Here is a 20,400-nt window from a genome sequence, read left to right on the forward strand (position 1 = left end):
AGCTTTCTCACTCTGTTACTCAGCTACACAAGCTTTCCTACTGCACTGGGACCCCCAGCTCTTCAATTCTTCCCTTTTTTTTTCTGGATACATCAGCCACCTCCTGGTTGTAGACCTTTCCTTACAAAGCCTAGGCCTCGCAGTAGAGTAACTCAACTGCACTCTCAAACATCCGCTGTCTCTCTGCTCACGCTTCTCTATAACTCAAAACCCCAGATTAATCAAAGTACCCACCCTCCCTGCACTCAGCCAGACTATGGTGCTGCTGTTGAAAATCACACTGCAATACAGATGAGGCCACCACAGACCCACGGTCCCCAGCCCCTGCTGGGCCCAGCCCCAGATGCCATCTCCATTATGTACCCCCACCGTTCCCCCAAGCCCTGCGACTCGCCGCTCTGCACTCCCCACAGTGGACCTGGATCCTCCTCCAAAGAGAAAACTGAGGTTATCACACACACACATCCTCAATTTCACACCATTTCACCCAGAACATTACTGCCCTTACCCTATCTGTCTCTTTCCCTCCAATGTCAGAAGAAGAAGAAGAAGAAGAAGAAGAAGAAGAAGAAGAAGAAGCAGCAGCAGCATTGTTCTCCTTTCTAAGGCTCACACGTCTAATCCACCATCTCCTCTGAGACTTGGCCCCATCCATAAGCTCTCAAATCTGTCTTCAACTTTTCCTTCTCCACTGGCTTCTTCTCCTCAGCAAACACACTCAGGTATCTCTTCTTAAAGCATCTGTCTGTCTGTTTCTCTCTCCTCCTCACCCCTACTTACACCTGCCCCCTCATCCCTACACCTGTCAGGTAACACCTTCCCTCCCTTCCCTCTTTCCCTTCAGGCATAGGCTACTGGGAAGAGTCCTGACTTCCTCTCGTCTCATGCACTCCTCACCCTCCTCCACCTCTTTTCATACCATTATACATTGTGCTCGTATAATGTCATCCACCAGGAATAAGCTCACAATTCCCAAATCTACATCTAAGACCTCTTTCCTAGCCCCGGTTCATTTGGCAGCTGGTTGTCCAAACAGGATTAAGAAAAGTACAAAACCAAACTCACCCTCTTTCTAGCCCAACTGATCTTCAGTATTTCTCTTGGTGAACAGTACAACCCACCCAGTTGCCCAGACCAGAGCTCTGACCCACTGCACACTCTTCCCTCCATTCCTTTATACAATCACTTATGCAGGACTAAGGAGTCTATCCTCCTTAAAGTTCTCAAATCTCACCTGTTGCCTCACAGATTGTCATCTCTCCTGCCACGAACTAAGAGGATCTTTCTAAAAACTCAGCATCATCACGTCACTCTCTGAAAATCTCTCACTGCCAATCATCACTTAGAAGTGAATGCAAGTTCATTAACACAGGACCGAAGGCCAGGTCTATAAAATCAGGCAGGGCCCGGAGCCCACCTCTGCCACACTAGCAGGCAGCCCTGTCCTGCCTAACTCCTATGCCTCTCTCCCACCCCCATGCCTTTGCTCACTTGCCCTTCCACAGAGGCGGGGAGCCTCATCTTCCTTACCTATAAATCCAAACTCATCTTTAAAGCCTAGTGCAGACCCCCCACTACACAAAACCTCCCCGATCCCCCAGAGCAGTTAGCAGTCCCTCCTCTCCCCTCATTCTTAGAGTCTAGAGCTTTTCACCCTGCAGTGGAACTTTTGGCCTTCCGTCTCCTCACGAGACTGTGAGCTCTTTACAGGGAGAAACTTTTGTTTATCTCTTTATTGCCAGAGCCTAGCAGCTATAATAAGCATTGCTAAATACTTACAGAAGGAAGGAAAGAAGAAAATGGGCTTTATTATAACGTACTCCCCAAACTGGGAAATAAAATTATTTTTCAAATTTTTCTAGTAAAACCCCACACATAAGGCTGAGATTAGCCATCTGAAGCAGTCTAAGAATAGGCAAGTTCCCAAATCTTCCCTTTCCTCTCTGTCCATCATCAGCATAGTTTCACCTCCTCTCAGCAGCCTAGAGGCTGCTCCCCAAAGCTCACCACTCCAGCTGTTCTCCTGCCAACCCCTCAGTACTCTAGCCTCCTTGTCTTTCTGCCACTGCTTCCCAGCAACCCTCAGCCTTAGGTCAACCCAACCACCTGCCTTCCCTGCTTCCATCGCCGGGCTATGAGCATCGCTGGAGGAAAGCCACACACCTGGAGACTGGAGCCACACAGATTGAGTCTATGACCCTAGATGACCTTTTAACACTATAGATAATATTCCATATGTCCCTTGTTGACCACTGTTCCTGTTCTCCAAACCTTGGGCATATTCTGAAGTCCCCCAATACCTTTCCACCCACCCAGCTCCTCTCAGCAGAAAACCCTACCTTCTACTTCCCAGAAAAAGTTGAGGACATCAGGTGGGAATGCCTTTAACTTCCTAGAATTGCCCCCCAACCTCAAATACCATGTTAATGCAGTCTCAGGAAGAACAGCCCTTCCCTATCCAGGCTAACAGCCCCTTTGCATCTGAGTCCTGACTCCCTGGCTTCCCTTTTCTCCTGAACCTATCCACTGGCTCATTCCACTCCTGCTTCTAACACCTTGAAATAAAACAAAATGAACAAAGAAAACCTACCTTCACCTTGCATACCTTCTAGCTTCCACCCTCTGCCCCTCATGTCCCTTAACAGTCAAGTTTCCTTAAAAGTTTTTTAAAAAAATATTTCAAACGTTTTAGAAAAGTAGGGAATAAAGCACCACTACATGTTGTTGTTTTCCTCTAATAAAACATGACAAATAGAGCTGAAACTCCCTTTAAGCCCCTCCCAAACTTCATTACCTTTTCTTCCTCCCCAGAGGCAACCACTGACCCAAAATTAGCCTGCCTGTCCGTGGTTATATGCATGTACTGCATACTTATCTGTAAAAATGTAGTATTGTTTTTCATGTTTGTATATTTTACATAAATGATATATTTTTTCATATTCTACAACTTGCTTTTTACTCAACATTATATTTTCAAGATTTATCCTTATTAATACACTAGAGGCCCGGTGCACAAAATTCATGCACAAAGGGGGGTTCCTGAGCCCAGCCTGCACCCTCTCCAATCTGGGACCCCTAGGGGGATGTCTGACTGCCGGTTTAGGCCCAATCTCACAGGGATCGAGCCTAAACTGGCAGTCAGACATCTCTCTCGCAATCTGGGATGACTGGCTCCTAACCACTCACCTGCCTGCCTGATCGCCCCTAACCCCTCTGCCTGCCTGCCTGGTCACCCCTAACCCCCCTGCCTGCCGGCCTGATAGCCCCTACCTTGCCCCCCTGCCTGCCTGTCTGATCACCCCTAACCTCTCTGCCTGCCTGCCTGATCACCCCTAACTACCTCTGTCTGCCTGCCTGATCACCCCTAACTGCTCTCCCCTGCCGGCCTGATCACCCTTAACTGCCCTCCCCTGCCAGCCTGATCTTGCCCCCAACTGCCCTCCCCTGCCGGCCTGATCTTGCCCCCAACTGCCCTCCCCTGCAGGCCTGATCTCACCCCCAACTGCCCTCCCCTGCCGACCTGATCTCACCCTCAACTGCCCTCACCTGCCGGCCTAATCTCGCCCCCAACTGCCCTCCCCTGCTGGTCTGATCACCCCTCGGCCCGAACCACCATGGCTTTGTCTGGAAGGAAGTTGGACGTCTGGAAGATGGCCAGTCAACCCGGTCTAATTAGCATATTACCCTTTTATTAGTATAGATACAAATCTAGTCTGTTGAATTTTTGGAGAGTACTCCATTGCATGACTAGACCACCACTGATTGTCTAGTTTCTTAGAAGAACAGTGTCTACTCTTCAGTGTTTTTCCATCTCCCCTTCCACCTCCTCTTCAGCCCTCTCTGGCTTGTCTTCCAACCTCATCACACCACTGGAACTGCCCTAGTCAGGTGTCCAGTTACCATAGTGTTGCTAAGCCCCATGGGTGTTTTCATCCAAGTAAGATCTCATCATGTTGACCTCTCTGCAACATTCTTCTCTGGATTATTTCTTCCTCCCTTTCTGAGCTCTCAACTGCCATGTCCTTCATGAGTTATCAGTGGTCCATCAGTGGTTCTCAATGAGGGTGGGGCAACTTTGTTCCATAGGGGTCATGTGACAATCTCTAGAGACATTTTTGGTTGTCACGTGGTGAGTGCTACTGGCCTCTGGTGGGTAGAGGCCAATGATGCTGCTCAAGATCCTATAATGGATCATCCCACACTGCAAAGCATTATCCAACACAAAATGCTAATGGTGCCGAGGTGGAGAGCCCCTGGTGCAGATGCTGGTTTTCTGTGAGGTTCTGGTCTGAGCACCTCACCTGCTCATTGGAGCCTGCAGACAGAGCTGGACAGGCTAATGCGTTTTCTAGGATTCCTGACTGACAGGCTCCCTTGGAGGCTGGACTCACCCGGACGCTGGGCCGCTCTGGAGGGACCTCGGACACCATGTTGTGGTTGGATATGTCACTGTTGGTGGTAGCCGGGCGTTTCCCACCTGCTTTATTGGACATGTCCAAGGCCGATCTGATTTCAAGTTGACCAGAAGAAAAGAAAGAGACTATTCAGAACCAAGAAACAATGGAAACCTCCATCCCTGTCCCACCCTGCCACCCCCTGTTCCAACATCAGCACAAAATTAGATCCCTCAGTGCTATCAAGAGGTCATCGCAGCTACTCCCTCAGCTCTTCTGAGACTATCTGCCAGTAATCCTGGAGTGTCTCCTCTTTCTTTCCTGTAAATTTATTTTAAAAACCTCAACCCTAGGACTCTGGAACTGCTTTCCCTTTTAATTTAAAAGACACAATAGCCCAGCGCACTATGAGAGTCATTTAATTATCTTTCTTCTTTCCCTCACTGAGCCAAGATGCAGAGCGAGTGGGATTGGCATGTGGCTCCCATGGTTGTATCTGATTCCCTCACGACTCCCCTCAGAGGCCCCTGGGTGATGTGCCCAACTCAGGCCTGTCTCACTCCTCTAGCTCAGCCTGTGAGAGGCACCAACCTGGGACCTGCTACGTTTTGGGAAAAGTGGACGAGGGTGTCAAGCCAGAGGGTCTCAGCAGCGTCCATCCTCAGAACTGAGGGGAGTGGCCCTAAGTCCCTTTGCTCTCCTTTTTCCCCCACCCCCCTGCTCCTTCCCGGCTGTGAAGTGTGGAGGGAGGGAGCTAAAGATGGAATGGGCAGGCAGGCAGTGGGGCAAACCTACGTTTTCAAGTCAAATTTTTTGTTTTCTTCCGGGACCTGGCCAGTCACTGGGTGTAGAAATGTGTTCCGTCTTTCATTGTGGCTGTGGAGGCAAAAGAGAGAAATTGTGGTCAAGACGAAGAAAGCGGAGACACCGCAAAGGGTGAACAGTCCCTGGGCAGCGATGGGACGGCGACCACGTGGGAGCTCGTCCCTCTGTCCTCCAGGGGGATCCTGAGGCGAGATGGAAGCAAACGGAAGGCCGGGCTGTGGAGAGAACAGCGCAGTCAGGTTGGGGGAAGACACCTTTCACTGGTCATTGATCACTACTCACTAGACACCCCTGAGGCTGGAAATGAGCCCCACGTAACCTGTGGTGTGGGGTGGGCAGGGAGGGGACTCCAACAGCCAAGATTTCACGTGTGGTATGTCCCCTCCCAGGGACAAGGCCCGCCCGTGCTCCACATAAAAACTGCTCACTCATTTCTGCTGAGAGAATCCTCCCATGACCTTGGACTCTCTCCCCTGCTGCTCTGTGTTCCATCTCCTTAGGAGAAATGAGATCCAGAAACTCCATTCCTGAGCTTGGGCTGGGACCTCCCTGCCCCCCCCCCCCCCCCCACAACACACACACACATACACACACACACTCAGTCCAGGGTCTCCCAGGCTAAGCGCTATGGGTATCGCTGAGACCTCAGGCGTGTCCCACAGTAAGGTTAAGTGCTGGCTCAACAGTCAGATCTCATTAAGGGATGTGTGGCCCAGAAGTGGGGTGCTGTGAGGACAGCCTGCAGGAAGCAGGGGGCATGGACCAGGGCGGGGTCTGTGCAGAGGCAGATGGGGAGCAATATTGTGGAGGCTCCTTTGGAAAGTCCTGCCGTGCCTCCCAGCTGACTGAATGTCAGGCCAGTTCCCTGGTGGCTCTTTGGGGAGATGGGGGAGGAGATGAATGTGGAGGGAGCTGGTACAGTGGGTCTAAGCCACAGAAGGCAGCCATCTGAGATGGACTCGCCACACAGGGTAGGGGACCACCTGGCAAGGAAGTTGTGGGAGACTCAAGCATGCAGCCAGTGAGGGCTGGAAGGGTGCCGAGTCCTCCTCCCCCAGCTGGGGAGACACAGCCTGGTCAGAGCCTGCTGAGGTTGTACCGAGGCTGTGGGTCCTCACACCGGCCACACTAGCACCCCCACAGTGGAGGGCCAGGGGGTCAGCTGGTGTCACGGGAAAGAGACCTGAGCCTGGTCCCTTCAGCTGCACGAGAGAGGTAAAAGAACCTTTTGGAGACACTTTCAATAGCCCCAGGACACATCCCAGCCCCTGGGCTGTCTGTTGAAGCTAAAGATAATATCAAAGGGTATTTTTTCAGCTTCCAAACCAACCATGTTGAGATCAAATTCAAAGGCATGTAGTGGATGGAAGCACAGCGGGTGGTGGTGATAGCCGAGGGGGAAATCTGGGTTTTGCAGCCTGGGCTTGCTGGCCAGGACCCTGTCCGGCCAGTGTCCACCTGGCCCGGGTTCTAACACTAGTATATTGATCACCTGCTCCCGCTTCTCAAACTCTCTTCCTTCCTCCCTGCCAGGTGCAACAAGGATGCTCTCCTCAACTTACCCACAGGGGACCTTCGCAAGGATGGGTAGCTGTTTTCAGTCACCCTCATCCTTGGCTCTGCCCCCCAGGGCCCAGGGGGTGGGCAGTCTGACAACTAAGATCTTTCAGGTGCCAAGGTCTCTGCTTTTCCCATGTGGCAGAGAGCACCGGTCCCCACCCCAGTGCCCTGTGCTTTACACGCTCCTTTGCTAACGCTGCTGACACCTTTCCTGCAGGCGCGCGCGCGCGCACACACACGCACACACACACACACACACACACACACACACACACACACACACGTGCACACACACGCAGTCTGCTGTCAGCTGGCACTGTTTTCAGGGCACCGCGAATTCCTCCCTGCCCCACACTCTCTACCCAGCAGCCCCTACAAATGACGTCCTCTCTCCAGCCCAGCACCACCAGTTCCAGCACAGCTTCCCCTTGGCAAGCACTGCAATGCAGCAGCCACTGACCTAACCGCCTCCTGCCTCCAGGGCGGGTCGGCGGACCCCACACTCTGAAGCCCGGGTCCAAGGAGCTGCCAACTCCGCCTGCTCTCACTGCGCTCGGCTTATGGCCACTGAAGAAATCCCTACCTGACCCGGCGATCGGCCCGAAACTTCAACATCGTTTTGGCAGCTCTGTCCCCGCTCAGCAGCCTCGGAGGACCTCCCAGCCACCCTGCTCCTACCATCCTCTGAGCAGTAAGTCCTTCGGTCCCTGGCCGAGCTCCAGACACTGCTGGTCTCCCCCCCCCCCCCCTTCCCGGCTCTAGCACGTGGGAAAGGGGCGGGCTCTCCCCAGGTGGTGGGAAGGGTGCCTAGGTGCTCTACGGGGCCTGTGGCTCCCCAGCATCCAGCCCATCAGAGTGCTCCCGGCAGAGTAAAGCGAGAGGGGCTGCCCCTCCCAGTCCAAGTCCCCCAGGAGGAAATGCTGAGATGGAGACAGGCATATGGAGCAGGTGTACAACTTCCAGCTAGTCCGACCTCCCTGAGCTAAGGACACAGCGCAGCTGGCAGGTGGAGGAGTCCGGGGCTGGCATGCCCGTCGGCGCAGAGAAACTCAGCCAGCCGACCTGGGGGAAGGCAGTCCTCCCTGCCTCCGACTCCCAGCCCAGACGCTTCGATCCTGTGGGCTCAGGGGTTAAATGAAGCTCCGGATTCGTGTGCTAGTGCTGCCTGGACGCCGAGGTGGCTCCGTCTCCTCTCTCCTCTCCCAGCCTGCCCAGCCTTCTTCTGTCTGGACAGGAGCAGAATGAGCAAAGCTTTGCCAAGTCCCCCGCACGCTCCCTTTGGACACAGCGCCAGCTCACTTGCTCTCGGCGTGGGGTGGTCCAGCGGAGGAGCACGTGGAGCCGGGTGCTGGGCTGGGGAGCCAGAGCTGGTGGCAAGAACCGGCTTCTTTGCTCAGGAGAGACGGAAGGAAGGCTTCTTCCCAAAGTGCGTGAGGAAGAGGGCAGCAAAGGGGCTCAGGGAGGTCACTGTGTGTTGATTTCTGAAAATCTTCCAGATGCGAAGTGATAAACTCCAGCCGGCACCGTCAGATCTGCTCAAGGGCAAGGAGAGCTGCATTGTCGTTCACTCCCCTGAACTCTCCATGCCGCCGATGGCCAAGGTTCCCCTTCTCCGGACATCCTCCATGGCGTAGGGCCCTTGGGCTGCAAGGGCCTCTGAAGGTCATCTCCTCCACCCCCCCGCCTCCAGGCACACCGCTGGCTCTCCAGGCTCCTTAAGTGCCTTGCTTGCTTGTAAAGGGTTCTAGCAGAGAAGGCTCCAGACCCACTGTTGTCTGATACTGCCGAGATGTTCCTTCCGATACCAATTTCCAGTTCCTCTGGCTTTCCAGATTATTCCACGTTTGTCTTCGGGTGATAGAATCCTTTCTGACCAACATAGTTCCTTTTAGCAGCACCAGGCATTCTGTTGACATCATAGTCTGTTGTTATGGCAATTCTGTGATGTCACAACAGACACGGAAAGGGAGGGGCTAATCTAATTTTTGGACTGAGGGTAGAACTCGGTCAGAGAACAATGCAATCAGTGACCAGAAAAGCAAATGGACAACATTATTATTTAACCCATGATGGAATGAGCTGGGGTCTCAGCTGGTGATATTTAAGCAACTAATCCTAAATTCCAAAGGCCAATGTACTCAGACATTGAGCGGTGCGTTTGCAAATGCTTTGTCCTAATGACAAGAGGCTTTGGGTCCCAGATGCCACACCCTCCCACCATCTACCTGCACCCCGCTATGGGCAGGAAGAACGGGGCCTCTCCTCCCACCCAGCTACCTGCGCCCCGCTATGGGCAGGAAGAACGGGGCCTCTCCTGGTGCGCTCCTGAGGCATCTGCCCATGCACAGCAGTAGCTCAGCATCTGCTGAATGAATGAGCCAGTGAATGAACAAAAGAAACTCGCCATGCTCTGATTTAATTTTTATCCACCTGCATTTGGAGTTTGACATTCTATCACCAAGGGCTTCCCTATCTCTGCTCTCTCTTAAAATTAATTACTTCCTCTCCACGAGAGAAGCTGTTTCTGCCCCCTCATTCCCTCACTCAGCTCCCCTGCCTGGATCCCCCTTGAATATCCAGCTTGGCTTGGATCCATCTTCATTAAGAGGGGAAGAAAATTAAGCTCATCGGCACAGGAGGAGGGGGCGGAGGTGCATTGGGAAAATGAGTTTTTCTTCCTCTAGAAGCAAAAATACCCCTTTTCCTTTCCGGCTGAGCTCAGGGGCCTCCCACAGCCTTTGCTTAAGTTGCAGGTTGAATTACTTCGGCACAGGGAATAGAAAGGAAGGCTCAAGGGTTTGCCCGGCCTGTTGAGAGCTCTGAGGTCCTTGGTTACGTCAGCACGCAGCACCCACAATGTCCAGCCGGGGTTCTTTTCCTTTGCCACTAAATTGCACATACGGCAGGTTCTCATTGCAGGTTAGCAGGTGCAGAACACTAAAGGAGGAAACGGGAGGTAACCATTTCTCTCTCCTCTGCCCCTTCCTCTAGGGGAGCAAAGGGCCTCCATTTCTCAAGGACAAGTGGTTCTGCATCTCCAAATGGACCCTCAATGCCACCAGGGAAAGGCAGTAGATTTGGGGATGGAGGCAGGAGCACCCCTAAACTCCTGGGCTGCCCCCTAGGTGTTCACCTTGGCCTTTGTACCTATGAAGGCGGCCCCAATGGCAGTGCCATCAGTGGAAAGAACATGGGCTAAACCAGGCTTCTGGTCCAAGATCCAGTGTGAATTAGCACTTGGATTTGACTTCTCCCGTGAAAATGAGACACCTTCTAATCCTGAAAAATGATAGCTGTGCACTTCCAAAATGTGAAATGTTTTGTGCATAAGAGACCATGGTTATGATCATTTTGCTTAAAAACAAAGAAATATGCCAGGTGCTGGATAGAAAATGACGTCACATGCTCTCAGGCTGGGCATGTGGGGCTGGCATTCCAGAAGTGCCAAGACCAATAAGCGACAAAGAGGAGAGGCAGGTCCTCTCGGCTTGGCAGGCATTTGTCTCTCCATCTACTGGGGCTTTTCCGCAGTTCAAGAGACGCTCGCAGCCTCCGAGTCCTCGTGACAGCCTCACTGCAGGGAGAAGTGTCCTGGTTCCTCTCCAGGCGTCCTCCCCAAGAGTCGGCCTCTATCTGGAGTGATGTCTGGCACTACGCAGTCAAAAGCAGCACATGCAACCTGGGTCTTCACGGCCCCTTGCAGGCTGGATGCCCAGAGCGCCCACTGTGATAAATATTCAACAACTGGAGAAAGACACTCGGCTCCTTGCAGCCCCGGGCCCTCAGTTATCTGCCCTACACCAGGCTTCATTTCCATGGCTCCCGAGAATCTGCTGACGAGAATTAGCCCTGGCCAGGCCTCCTCATCCTCAGTCCGCGCTGGCTTCTGGCGGTACAGCTCATTAGGTGGAGAGAGGACGGCGAGGTGAGTGGCGGCAGGGCTGCCTCTGGCCCATCCCTCTCGCTTCCTTCTTTCCCCAGCAAATTCCAAGCCAACGCTGTCCACACTCCAGGGAGGATTTCTGTGGTCAGAGGAGGAGAAGGTGGGGAGAGGTTTGGCTTCCTCTCTCCTCCTCCCCCTCTGGATCGCATCATTATTTTCAAGGCACTTTATCTGCTCCGGCATTCTGTCCCAATTAAAAACCAGCGAGGCTTGCATTTCCAGCAACCCTGATGTGCCTGCTTCCTGGAGCGCCCCCAGGCATTCCTGGGAAAACATCCACTCCCCAGCCAACCTCTTCCCGCCAGCCAGAGTCCCTCTGTGGTCCCCACTGCTGTTGCACAAGGAGAAGAGGCCCCAGTGAGTCAGGCCTGGTGGCACCTCTGGGCATGTGCATGTGAGAAGCCCCTCGGAGGACGCGGCCTCCTTTCCATGTGCTGCCCACAGACTCAAACAGCAGGCTCTGGGGGCCTAGCTGCCAGCATTGCACTGGCACTCGCTCTCACTCTCTCTCCTCTCTGTCCTGGCCCCGCCCCTCCTCCTATGCCACAGTCATTTCCAAACTGGCAAGAAGAGGGTGTCCTTCTGCAAGCCAGCGAGCTTAGACCTCTGAAGATGCTCCGTAAACTGGAGCTGTTCTTGCTTAACTCTGCCAGTGCTCACACCCCCTCCCTACCCTCAGGGCCTAAATGCATTTCCTTAGATGCCCTCCCCCGCAGGGGAAGACCACACTGCCTTGCCCGCACCTCAGGCAGACAGCACAGAGCTGGCCCCGGAGCCAAGGGGTGGAAATCACAAATAGACCCAGGTCTCCTCCCTCCCACCCCATGTGGATGTCCTTCCCTGAGTCTCACTGTAGCATCTCCCAACCCCTGCCCTGGGCCTCTGCCTCCCTTTTCTTCACTAACAGGAGAGGGAAAGCCTAAGGCAGCAGGGGAGGGTGGGAGGGCCTGTGTATTCTTTAGTCAGGGCAACTGCTCATTGTGTACATGTGTACACGTGTCTAGGTGTATATATGTGTTTATGCAAATGTCTGTATGTGCATGTGTGAATGTATAAATGTGTGTATCTATGTGTGATGCATGAGTGTGTGTCTATGTGTATTGTATGCATTATGTAGTTTGTGCATCTATGTATGTGTACATGTGTTGTGAAGTATGTGTCTATGCCTAGTGTGTCTGTGTAAATGTGTGTGAATGAGTGTTGCAGTATATAAATGTGTGTATGCATGTTGCATGTGATGTATGTCTATGTGTTATCGTGTGTGCATGTGTCTATGTGTGTACATGTCTACAATGTATGTATGTATGCCTATGCATGTGCAATGTGTGCAGTGTATATGTGTGTGCATGTGGGTACATGCACGTAAATGTGTGTGTGTAGGGGGAATATGAATATCTCTCGGGGGAACTTCGTGGGAAATCTTCATGTTGATCTTCTACCCTAACTTGGACTATCTCATCTTCAAACTGATTATTTTACTTTATGATTTCCTTTGTCTTCTGAAGAATGAAGGTGACCAGGGGGGCTATTCAGCATTGCCACGCCGGTTATTAAAATGTGGAACTTCTTCCTTACTGGTTGGTAAAGAAGCCTCCTCCGCCCGCCCTCCCCCACCCCCCACCGGCCTGTGACCCAGCCCTCCCCACGTCTGGGTGACCCAGAGATGCCGCAGGGCCCTCCAGGACTCCCGTGTCCTTCACATTGGCTACATTACTGAATGCCATTCCTGGGATAGCCGTTCCTTAACTGAACACAATGTCCCTTTAAGTGTTAAAAACTGGTTCTTAGCCCAGAGAGCGTCATGGGCAGGATGCAGGCATCTGCCCCTCACACCCTGGCCCAACGTGAAAACCTGGGCCAGCCCAGTTCCCTGGGGCCCCTCACGCTCCCGTCCTTGCTTTGGTTTTGCTCCCTGCAGGGAAAGGACAGTGAGAGAGGGAGGGCAAGGAGCTCCCTGGGGTTCCAGCTCCACATCTTCCTTCTCCCAGCCCTTCCTTCCGAGTGGTCCCACTCTGCCAGCTAGGAAGGGGAAGGAGGCTTCAGTCCCCTCCCCGCAACCTCCACTTTGCCTGCTCCTGACAGCCACGGGGAAGGAGTGCTGAGAGGTAGGGCAGGGCAATAATTAATTACCCCTCCTCCCAGCTGAGCCCCACCCCAACCCCCTACCCTTCAGAGGCTGAGGCGGCCCAGCTGTCCTCTCGCCTGTGGAAGGTCACCCGCTCCCAGCTCAGCAGCTTTGGTTCTGGCCCCGCAGAGAGCAGTGACCGACCGGCGGGGAAGAATTCCACAAAGTAAGTGTTTGTATGAAGCTGGGCTGATGTCCCTCCTTCCACACCCTCAAAAGCTACAAATGCCTTCTCGGGTCCCAATCCAGCAACTTGAGAGGGACAAGCTGTTCTATGCCTTAGTTTCCTCCTTTTAAGAATGAAACAATGGCAATAAGCGATGTCTTGTTCAGTAGACAGCACAACTTTCCCACCAGACGAGACAGCAGAGGAGGAGAGCAGATAGTGCCAAGGGGGTGCAGAACTGAGGGAAAGAACTCCACTCACGGATGTTGGGAGGAAGGTAAGGCCCACTGAGGCCACTGCCCAGCTATGGCGACAGGAGAGACGAGACAAAGCTCCCGTGTCCTTGGTTGCCCCAGTCCCTTCTATCTGCCCAACCTGAGCTCCTTGCGTTCAGGAAAGAACAGGAAGAGAGATTCGTGGCCCAGGGTGATTCCAGCTCCACAGGCCGCTGGGGGACACAGGGATGACAGGCACAGACCCTCTCACTCGTGACCCCGGTGGGCATAGGTCTGGGGACTGTGTGTGTGTGTGTGTGGGGGGGGTGCTGTCTAGATATAGAGGTGTGGCAGGTCAGCCACACCCACACTGCATACAGCCTAGCCTTCTTTGTCACTGTGCCCTGGCCAGCCCCTCGCACACAGCAGGACCCGAAGGGCCGTCTGATGGAGCGGCTGGGGAGGCAGGCTCGGTCTGACCACGGTGCGGGTGGGGCATGTGCATTCTGCTTTGTGGTGTTGAATTGTGAGTGGGAGAGGCAGGAGAGCTCAGCCTCACATCCTCTCACGGGATCCCATGGGCAGGTTCTCCATCTGCTCCGGGGCCCTCCTCTCCCTGCCCCCTCCCCTACTGGCAGCCGGACTCTGGTAAGAGTCTACAAAGCAGAGGATTTGTTGGGGGAGGAGGAGAGCAATAAATCAATGGGAGTGGGCGAGCAGGAGCTGGGCGACTACTTCCGGAGGAGGAGCCTTTCCCTGGGGGGCAGCGGGAGGTGCATGGGGTGAGGGGGCAGAGGCAGGTGAGACGGCAGCAAAGCTCCAGGGTAAGTTGTTCCTGGGCCCAGGGAGGCTCAGCTGCATGTGCCTCCTGGCCTGGGAGTGAGAGGCCAGCGGGGACGCACATGGATTGTGGGAAATTCTGAAGATGTCCTTTGCCAGTACCGAGTCTGGACGTCCCATGTGCTTGGGGGGCTTGCCTAGCGCTCTGAGGGCAGAGGAATGTCCTGCATTGCTGTCTGCCGGGCGGGGGGCGGGGGGGCAAAGGGAGCGTGGAGACGGGCCACCAGCGGAACCAGCCAGGAACCAGCCGTGCCTGGAGGGTCGTCGTGCCTTCTCCTTCTAAGGACTGAGGACAACCGTCAGAGCTCCCGTGGCATCTCAGAGCAGAAAAGTACGATGCGGAGGGGAAAGGCCTTGGAGAACATTTGAAGAAAGCTGTCTGATGAAGACAAGGAATGGACTGTGGGGACTACCCTGAAGGAAAGGGGGGACAGGGGCCCCAGAGCCAGGAGTCGCTGCTTTTTCCTTCCTGGGCCTCAGTTTCTGCATCTGTAACCTGGACTGAGGCCGGAGTGTCTGAGGGGAGCAAACAAGATCACACTGAAAGCATCCAGGACAGCACTTTTCAATCTTTTCATCTCCTGGCACACATACGCGGATGACTACAATTCTGCGGCACATCAAAAAATATATATTTTTTAGCCAATCTGACAAAAGTATAAATTTGATTGATTTACAAAAAAATAATAATAAAAGTGATTTTTACCTTTAGTTGTATATAAGGTTTTCTGGTACCAAGAATTAACCCATAAGGTGCAACATTATGCAATGTAAACAATAAGATGCAACCCTCGTATATGACCTTTATATTTATGGTTCAAGCTCGGACAGCTATTGCTGCGTTGGCTGTTGTCATTTTTTATTTGACAATCTAAGGGAAAAGGGGTCAGTGCCCCTGACTAAATAGTCGGGTATTGCATGCTTTAGAAATTCCTGTGGCACACCGGTTAAAAATTGCTAGTCTAGGGAAATGCTTGACACCTAATAGTTGCTCAGTAAGTGGCTGATGTCACAATCATTAATAGAGTAAAGGAATAAAATAAAGCAAGTAGCACTATCTCAGATCTGTGCCAACCAATCTAGCAGCCATTAGTCACAGGTAGCTATCTACAATGAATGCATTAGAATGAAATAAAATTAAAATCCAGCTCCTCCGTCAGACTGGCCACATTTCCGTGGCGGCCACAGTGGGTGGGGCAGCTGTCGCAGCTCCCCGGGCAGGGCAGCCTATTGGCCGGCGCTGGGCTCGGTGTCTCCAAGCCACTCTCCAGCTCTAACACTGAACTCCCGACCCGCCTGTCCTCCCACAGCTGTGGGCTCAGGGTCCTCAGGGAACCACATGTGCCCTTACAGTCCTCCGTTAAACAAAGAGAAAGGGGAATCTACGCCAACAACAATAACAAAAACGTTGAAAATCTAAAACCAAATGATACAAAGTCCAATTAAAATTAATTTGAATAATCCATCATTTTTAAATAGTATATGTATGAAGACCCACCTCCAGAGTGTAAAACGATGGTTACTAACAGCCCTACTGGGGCAGTTGGGGGTGGGCTCCGGGAGGTGAGAGAGGAGAGATGAAAAGGGGGAAGAGTTCAGGAGAAAAAGTCCAGACACACAGGGACATGCCCCCCCCCTTTTTTTTTTCTACTTGGATTGGCCAACTTCTGGCTGAGGCTGGAGGCGGGGCGAGGAAAGGTGGTCTGCAGGGTCTTATGGTCCAGAGCAAGACAAGCCAGCAGGAGGGGGCGGGGCCTAGGAGCTGCCCCCAAGGTCAGCGGGCTTAGGAGTCTTCCTTCCCCTGTACCTGCCCTGTCCCCACCCAGACCTGGCTGGAACCTGTGCTAACACATGGCACGTGAAGCAGGTGCCAGGGTGTGTTCCTGGGCAGCTGTGGCTGAGAGGAGGGGGGATGAAAGAGGTAGTCCCAGGCCTAGACCCCAGCCTGGAGCCCAGACAGAAAAGAGGGGTCCTGGGGAGGAAGGGAAAAGGGGGGAGGAAGGGAATCAGGTAAGGGACACTGCTGCTCTCTCCCTGTCCCCTGCCTTGCAGTGGCCTTGAAGGAAGACGAGCCACGACAGGAGGAAAATGCTTTGGGGGGTCAGTAGAGGGAAGACAGGTCTGGGCCAGGACAGAAGCCAGTCTTGGTAAGTGACACCTGAGTAACAGGTGCCGCTGCCTACACCTGTCGGAGCATATGAGTAACTATCCCGCTGCTGCAGCTTCTGGCTGGGCCTGGGAATAGCACGTGCTGCGTAATTCACAGGGCCCAGTGCAAAACAAAAATTAGGACTCTCAGGATGGCAACAGCAGAGGGGTGCACCAAGCCTTTCTGAGCATGTGGGGCGACTGCACGCCCACGGAGCCCCCACTCCCAAAGGCTGGTCACATGGTGGCTCACTGCCGGTACAAGGCAGAGCACGACCGTGGCCCAGTCTCTACCTCCCCCTCCGGCCCGGCTCACATGCCCAGAAACTGGCTGTTGTGATCTCGCCCTGCGGTGCTCAGGGCTGGCACCTCCCCCTCGCCTGTGCCTGGTTTCTGTTTGCCCGCGGGCAGGCCAGCCAGAGAAAGCACCAGGAAGAGCCAGCACCCTGTGGGTTAGCCCTATCTCTCAGATCTGCCTCAAGACTGGCACGGGGCGCACTCTGTGCCTCCCACAAACGCCTCCGGGCCGCCTCCCACCACCACGATTTCACCCCAACCTCTTTCCTCCCAAGAAAGAGGCAGAGGACAAAAGGGCTCCCGGCTTAGGGGCAAAGTCAACAGTTCTGCGTTGGAGGCTAGTAAGGCCCTCATTTTGCCAAGTGCATGTGCGGGTACACACGGACCTCAGCTGAAGGGAGTCGGCTGGTCCACCCCCTGCGACAGAGCCAGGAGCTCTGGTCACACTCTGCACGATCAGACTTGTCATGAGACGGGGCCGGAGCGGGAGAGCCGTGTTCTGGAGGTTGCGGGAATGAGGGTCCTAAATGGGAAGTTGAGGACAGCGGCCAGCAAGCATCTGCACCCAAAAGATTGGTGGCCTTTCTTCCTAGGTATCAACTTTGCTCCCCAATGACAACTTTGTCCTCTTAAGGAGTTAAGAGTTCTCCCCCCAACTCTGCACCAGCCCCGATGCTGTGTCTCCCGTCCACGTCTCCACGCCTAAATAACAGAGATAAAGGGCAGGCACAGCTCAGCTTCTCCGGCTGCGCCTGTCCGCCCTCCTCCCCGGCCATCCCAGGAGGTCGACCCTCGAGAGGCCGCGCTCTGTGCTCTGCCCGGAGCAGGAGACAATGGCTCCGAGAGGCAGGCAGAGCGGCAGCGGCAGCTTTGTGTGGGGTGGCCACGAACCATTGTCTCCGCATCGGAACAATGGTTTGCATCTCTGGCTTCCGTGCCCAGTAGCTCGCCCCCTGGATGGACTAACCCAGTCCTGGAGGTTTCCTTCTAATAAATGGGAAGGATACAGAAATCTGGCCCCAAGCTGGGGATTTGTGTCCAGTTGCAACAAAAGCTGGCTCCAGCTGAAGACATGGGTACATCTAGTGTGCCCTCACCTGTCCCAGAGCCAGCCAGCCAGACAGACAGACAGATAGCCAACCACTTACTCACCGGAGCGCTCTGTGGGCCCTCTGCTCTCACTCCTGTCACACTCAGCAATAGGGAAAAGGCTTCCCTTTAATACTCACCAGGTCCCTGGGGGGTAGCAATCATTAACAGCCACACATGCTGGCTGGCCTTAACCCCTTCTGCGCTGGGCTGGCTCCAACTGGCTGGTGGGCCGCCCCGTCCCCTCTTCCCAGCCCCGAGGAAGTGGCGGCTCCCACCTTCACCACGTACCTGAGCAATGCGCTGCCTCCCATGTGCAGGGGAGCCCTCTAGTCCCACCCCGGCCGCCCCGCCTGATTGGAGCTCACTCGCAACCTGAGGCGCTTGGCTCTGGCACGATGCCCAATTGGATGAGCCCACATTATGAAATATTTGCTTCACGGGCCAATAGAGGAGCCGGGATCTGGGGGAGGGATGATATTTTTATTTATTCCTGGTGGAGGGAGAGCAGACAAAGGTAGTCATAGCATGCCCAGCCCTGGGACAGAGGCCGTGGGAGGCGAGCTGTGGGCCGCGGAAGTGCCTCTGTCCGGGTCCAGTGCACAATCCCTGCAGGTGGCTGAGCAGTTTCAGCTCCGGGCTGTTTAGCTAGAGGGTTTCTTTGCTTAGTAACGGCCCGCCTCACGCAGGAGTTTGGAGAGTGGTACCTGGAACTGAAATAGAAAGGAAGAGGGGAAACATCCTGACAGGCAAAGGGCTGCTCAGGTCTGCACCAACTACGTGGCCACAGGTAGTCTCTACAGGTCCAAGTAGCAGAAATCATGTTTACATCCAGGATGCAGATGAAAGGTGGGCAGGAATGGGGAGACACAGATCCCCTCTTCACCCCTTTAAAAATAGGCAGCTGATTTGGGGAAATCTAAATCCACCATAAAAGTATCCACATGTAGGCTGTATGTAAATCTATTCAGATACTAGTACGTGCAAGTGAGGAGTTCCAGGCTCTTTGTAGTTAAGTCCGTGGCAGGATTTTTCTAGTTTGAGCAAAAAATCAGGTAGTCTCCAAACCCTGTATCAGAGCATCTCACCAGAGCAAAGATATCAGCAGAGAGAACATTAAGAGCTCAATAAACATATCTATGGAACATTCACTCCATAGAAAGCCTTTAAGTGCCGTCTAGTAGGGATTTTAAACCATGATCATGAATATGATAGGATATACAGGAGAATGCAAACGCCCTCGCTCTCACACCCACAATGAACACGCTCTTCTCCTTTCAGGTCCAATGGGTGATGGGGCTGCTCCACCTCTGGCCAGCCTGGGTCTAGTCGCTGGCACCTTCTCCTTATCACTGCTGGTTCCTGTTTGGCTATCAGTAGTCCAGCCACTGTGGCTCAGGACCTGGGCTTAACGGCAGCCAGGGGCCTTATCTTATCTGCCCGGGGCTGCCTCCCCAGTGGCCTGATGGCTGGTTGGCCCTGGTCTCTTAAAGGGGCTACACTGCACTGTCACCTGTTTCATTCACCCTCAAGCATACCTCCAAAACCTGGGGAGCACTGCCTATGGAGGGTCAGATGCACCATACCACTCCCTCTCTGGCACCCTTTACAGCCACAGCTGACTGCAGGGCTGCTAATGGAATGTGCTCGTGACTTAAAACAGGGAAAGATGCTGATGTTTTAGATGCCATTTTAAATGCTTAGCATATCATGCAAATACCCTGCACCTCAGTATTTCCAGGCTCCTGCTCTGTTAAGTTTTTAAAAGGGGATCAGGATACAAAGTCCATATTTTAAAAAAAAAAAAAAACTAGTTGTCTCTCTATATACTAGCTGCAAACAATTAAAATTTTAAAACATCACAATAGTGTTAAAATATGAAATATGGATAAATTTATAAAAGATATGCAAAATCTATACACTGAAAACTACAAAGCATTCTGGAGAGAAGTTAACTAGAATCAAATAAAGGGAAAGATAAACTGTTTGCATGGACCAGAAGACTCAATCTTGTTAAGAGAGCAATTTCCCCATATTTTTCTATGGAGTGATCATAATCACAAACAAAATCCAAGCAAATTCTTTGTAAACATTGACAAGCTGATTATGAAATGTATATGGAAATTCAAAGGACCAAGAATAAGTAAAACTTAGAAAAAAAAGAATAAAGTTGCAAGACAAGACTACTGACTTATAAAGCTACAGTAATCAAGATAGTGTGGTATTGGCATATAGATGTATAGATAAATGTTTATTAACCAATGCCACCCCAATGCATTCAAATTAAAACATAGATAAATGGAACAGAAGAGTCCAATGATAAACCATGCATATATGGTCAACTGATTTTCAACAAAGGTAAAAAGGCAAGTCCGTGGGGGTAATGTAGCCTCTTCAATACAGGGTGATGGGAGAACTGGTGATCACCTACCAAAACAAAACAAAAATCCTGACCCACACTCAGAAACTCAAGACGGGTGGTATTGCTCAGTAGTTAGCGTTGACCCACGCACTAACAGGGGTCCTCAAACTTTTTAAACAGGGGGCCAGTTCACTGTCCCTCAGACTGTTGGAGGGCCGGACTATAGTTTAAAAAAAAAAACAAAACTATGAACAAATTCCTATGCGCACTGCGGGCCCGTGACGAGTTGGCTGCTAAGCAGGACAGGCAGCAGCACCCGGTGGGCCGGATAAATGTCCTCGGTGGGCCGCAGGTGGCCCACGGGCCGTAGTTTGAGGACGCCTGCGACTAAGAGGTCGCTTGTTTGTTTCCCTGTCTGGGCACATACCCAGGTTGC

General features: G+C 52.9%; 1 protein-coding gene and 1 long non-coding RNA gene across 14 annotated transcripts in view; one reads left to right on the plus strand and one right to left on the minus strand.

The window, feature by feature from the left end:
- The window catches only part of PLEKHA6 (pleckstrin homology domain containing A6), a 116,185-nt gene that overhangs the window by 38,608 nt on the left and 57,177 nt on the right, over positions 1 to 20,400 (minus strand). For 7 of the 13 annotated variants that reach the window (XM_080648853.1, XM_080648858.1, XM_080648861.1 and 4 more), the window contains exons 1-3: positions 7,363 to 7,476; positions 5,190 to 5,270; positions 4,392 to 4,506 (exon numbers count right to left, since the gene is read on the minus strand). In XM_080648853.1, the coding sequence (XP_080504979.1) occupies positions 4,392 to 4,506; positions 5,190 to 5,270; positions 7,363 to 7,460 (294 nt within the window). In that variant the 5' untranslated portion in view covers positions 7,461 to 7,476. Of the gene's footprint in view, positions 1 to 4,391; positions 4,507 to 5,189; positions 5,271 to 7,362; positions 7,477 to 20,400 lie in introns of those variants that run through there. The other 6 variants (XM_080648856.1, XM_080648859.1, XM_080648855.1 and 3 more) reach the window with 2 other exon arrangements.
- On the plus strand, positions 7,182 to 12,447 carry LOC308237774. Its single transcript, XR_013959465.1, has 3 exons — positions 7,182 to 7,470; positions 9,771 to 10,704; positions 12,228 to 12,447. It is a non-coding gene; the product is annotated as an uncharacterized lncRNA (long non-coding RNA).

Source organism: Plecotus auritus, assembly GCF_963455305.1.
Source record: "Plecotus auritus genome assembly, chromosome: 12".
NCBI lineage: Eukaryota > Metazoa > Chordata > Mammalia > Chiroptera > Vespertilionidae > Plecotus > Plecotus auritus.